General features: G+C 55.9%; 1 protein-coding gene across 1 annotated transcript; it reads left to right on the top strand.

Moving 5' to 3' along the window:
- Positions 1-1,508: 1,508 nt before the first annotated feature.
- On the top strand, positions 1,509-3,360 carry LOC136474942 (7-deoxyloganetin glucosyltransferase-like). Its single transcript, XM_066472508.1, has 2 exons — positions 1,509-2,171; positions 2,298-3,360. Exons 1-2 carry the CDS (start codon positions 1,637-1,639, stop codon positions 3,233-3,235), a joined length of 1,473 nt encoding a protein of 490 aa, XP_066328605.1. The 5' UTR covers positions 1,509-1,636; the 3' UTR covers positions 3,236-3,360.

The raw sequence follows: 3,360 nt of genomic DNA, 5'->3' as shown, positions 1-3,360 counted from the left end.
GATATTATTTGCTATAAACTTAGGTCAATTTTAAAGAAGTTCTGCTTATCCTAAAGCTACAAATGTCTTTTATTTAGGACAGAGAGAATATTTTTCCACGTCAACATATATAGAGAGTCCAGGTCTTTCGGTATCAATCAACCCTCTTACGTGCAGGCTGAAGCACTCAAGTTGACAGATACGATGGTTCTAGTTGTGACTTGTTGTATTCTCTCCATCCAAAAAAAAAACTGAAGACTGGTTAAAGTAAAATATTTTGATATATTAACTAAGTTCATATGTGTAAAATATTGTGAACAACGTATGTCTCTAGATAAATAACTATAACAATATATTTCACGAATATTAGTCGGTCTGTTCGGATGGCTGACTGGTTCGTGGCTGGATCATGGATTATTACTGCTGACTGGTTTGGTGTGAGAGAAAAATACTGTTCTAGCTGAAAATTTATGATCATTTACGAGATCCACCGGTCAAACGAACAAGCTGAGTATCTTTAATTTAGCCAAAGTTTAGACCATTTTACTTAGCATTGTTCTAGAGTTGTGCTATAGAAATGGTAACAGTTATCGAGGACGAGTTAATTTCAGCAGGAACTACGAAAGCACACGTACAAAGTTTGAAATGAGATCGAGGCCTCGTTTAGATTGAGGTTAGGAATCAGTATTTGACACTGTAGTACTTTCGTTTGTATTTGATAATTATTGTCCAATCATGGCTTAACTAGGCTTAAAAGATTCGTCTCGTAATTTACAATCAAACTGTGTAATTAGTTATTTTTTTATCTACATTTAATACTCTATGCATGTGTCTAAAAATTTGATGTGATGAAGAGAGAATGAAAAAACTTGCAATCTAAACAAGGCCCGAGTCCAAGTCTCCAATCATATCATAGAGCATTGAATCCTTATCCCAAAAGGGAAAAAAATCGCAAACGTTTGCACAGCTCAGCAAGGTCACCGTCGCCCGCATCCGATTAGGTGACGGCTTGCCAGAATGCCGGAGAACATAACTATATACACACCGGACACCCGCCATAGTTTGGAAAGTATAGTAGGAACACGCCGCGTACCTAACATGGCAGCGTGCGCCGACCCCGCACCGGCGCGTACGTACAGGCTCAGCGCAGCATGGCGTACCTGCCGTTCCGCGCGGACGCGGCTGCGGCTGGCACGCAGCGCGCATGCCGCATGCCGCATGCCTGATGGCCGAGCCGCCTTAATCGCCCCTGCGCCGTTGCGCGCGTACCGACATCACGCTGGTGCGCAAAAGATCACGCCCCGGGTGTCGCTTTCCGCTGACCAGAAGAGGCTGCTATGGCGAGCGGCGACCCGCGGGCCTCCACCCACGATGGAGCCCCTAACCCAGTTGCAAGACGCTATCGCGTTCCCGTGCTCCCTTGATTGTCCACGGCCATCACCACATTGTTTATTTATTGCTGAAATCCCAACGACGCCTATAAATAGCCCCGCCCATGCTGACCCAACCATCAACAAAAATTACACAGAAACCAGCTCAAGCAAACACAGAGCAGCCTCGCCGTGTAACGCAGCGGGGAGCACCAGTGCTGAGCCAACACCCACAGGCCACGACACACACACACGGAGATCTGGATCACCAAGACACCAACCATACCATGGGTTCTCTCGGCAGCGCCGCGCAGCAGCAGCAGCAGCCGCACGCCGTGTGCCTGCCGTACCCGGCGCAGGGCCACATCACCCCGATGCTCAACGTGGCCAAGCTGCTCCACGCCCGGGGCTTCCACGTCACCTTCGTCAACACCGAGTACAACCAGGCGCGCCTCGTCCGGACCCACGGCGCGGCGGCCGTGGCCGGCCTCCCTGGCTTCCGCTTCGCCACCATCCCCGACGGCCTGCCGCCGTCGGAGGACGATGACGTCACGCAGGACATCCCGTCGCTGTGCAAGTCCACCACGGAGACCTGCCTCGGGCCCTTCCGCCGCCTGCTCGCCGACCTAAACGACCCCGCGGCCACGGGCGGCCACCCGCCCGTCACCTGCGTCGTCTCCGACGTCGTCATGGGCTTCTCCATCGACGCCGCCAAGGAGGTCGGCCTCCCCTACGTCCAGCTCTGGACCGCCAGCGCCATCAGCTTCCTCGGCTACCACCACTACCGCCTCCTCAAGAGCCGTGGCCTCGCCCCGCTCAAAAGTTCGTGTGCTTTGTCTCCCCTTCCTTTTTGACTCCAATCCAACGAGTCAAACTTTTCTGCCTGCCAGTTGCCTCGTCCACGTCATTATGGTGATCGTCATCTCATGGTGTTGTTTACATGCGCAGGCGTGGAGCAGCTGACGAACGGATTCCTTGACACGCCGGTGGAGGACGTGCCGGGGCTGCGGAACATGAGGTTCCTGGACTTCCCGAGCTTCATCCGCACCACGGATCCGGACGAGTACATGGTGGGCTACGTCCTCCAGGAGACGGGGCGCTCGGCGGGCGCGTCGGCGGTGATCATCAACACCTTGGACGAGCTCGAGGGCGAGGCGGTGGCGGCCATGGAGTCGCTGGGCCTGGCGCGCAAGGTGTACACGCTGGGCCCGCTGCCGCTGCTGGCGCGCGAGGACCCGCCCACCCCGCGCTCCTCCATCAGCCTCAGCCTGTGGAAGGAGCAGGAGGAGTGCCTGCGGTGGCTGGACGGCCGGGACCCGGGCTCCGTCGTGTACGTCAACTTCGGCAGCATCACCGTGATGACCAACGAGCAGTTGGTGGAGTTCGCGTGGGGGCTGGCCAACAGCGGCAGGCCGTTCCTGTGGATCATCCGGCGCGACCTCGTCAAGGGCGACACCGCCGTGCTGCCCCCGGAGTTCCTGGCCGCGACGGCCGACCGCGGGCTCATGGCCAGCTGGTGCCCGCAGCAGGCGGTGCTGGACCACCCTGCCGTGGCCGCGTTCCTCACGCACAGCGGCTGGAACTCCACGCTGGAGGCCATGTGCGGCGGCGTGCCGGTCATCAGCTGGCCCTTCTTCGCCGACCAGCAGACCAACTGCCGCTACCAGTGCAACGAGTGGGGCGTCGGGATGGAGATCGACAGCAACGTCCGCCGCGACGCCGTGGAGAGCCTCATCACTGAGCTCATGGAGGGGGAGCAGGGGAAGGAGATGAGGAGAAAGGCGATGGAATGGAGGGACATCGCGATCGAGGTGGCCAAGCCCGGGGGCACGTCTCACCGGAATTTTGATGACCTGGTTCGCAACGTGCTCCTGCCCAAGAACTAGGCAACTGGTAGCTGTCTTTGCACGGTGTTTCTGCCAGTGGCGTGTGATTTTGTCCCTTTGGTTTGGTGGGTGATGGAGAGATCAGTGTGGTTGTGTAAACAATAATACTCCCCCCGTTTCTTAAT

Source organism: Miscanthus floridulus, chromosome 8 (genome assembly GCF_019320115.1).
Source record: "Miscanthus floridulus cultivar M001 chromosome 8, ASM1932011v1, whole genome shotgun sequence".
NCBI classification, from domain to species: domain Eukaryota; kingdom Viridiplantae; phylum Streptophyta; class Magnoliopsida; order Poales; family Poaceae; genus Miscanthus; species Miscanthus floridulus.
This window is presented reverse-complemented; position numbering and strand designations above follow the sequence as displayed.

Coding starts and splice junctions, on each gene's coding strand:
- LOC136474942 (XM_066472508.1), top strand. CDS start 1,637: ATGGGTTCTCTCGGCAGCGCCGCGCAGCAGCAGCAGCAGCCGCACGCC. Junction 2,172..2,297: donor TGGCCTCGCCCCGCTCAAAA/GTTCGTGTGCTT, acceptor TTACATGCGCAG/GCGTGGAGCAGCTGACGAAC.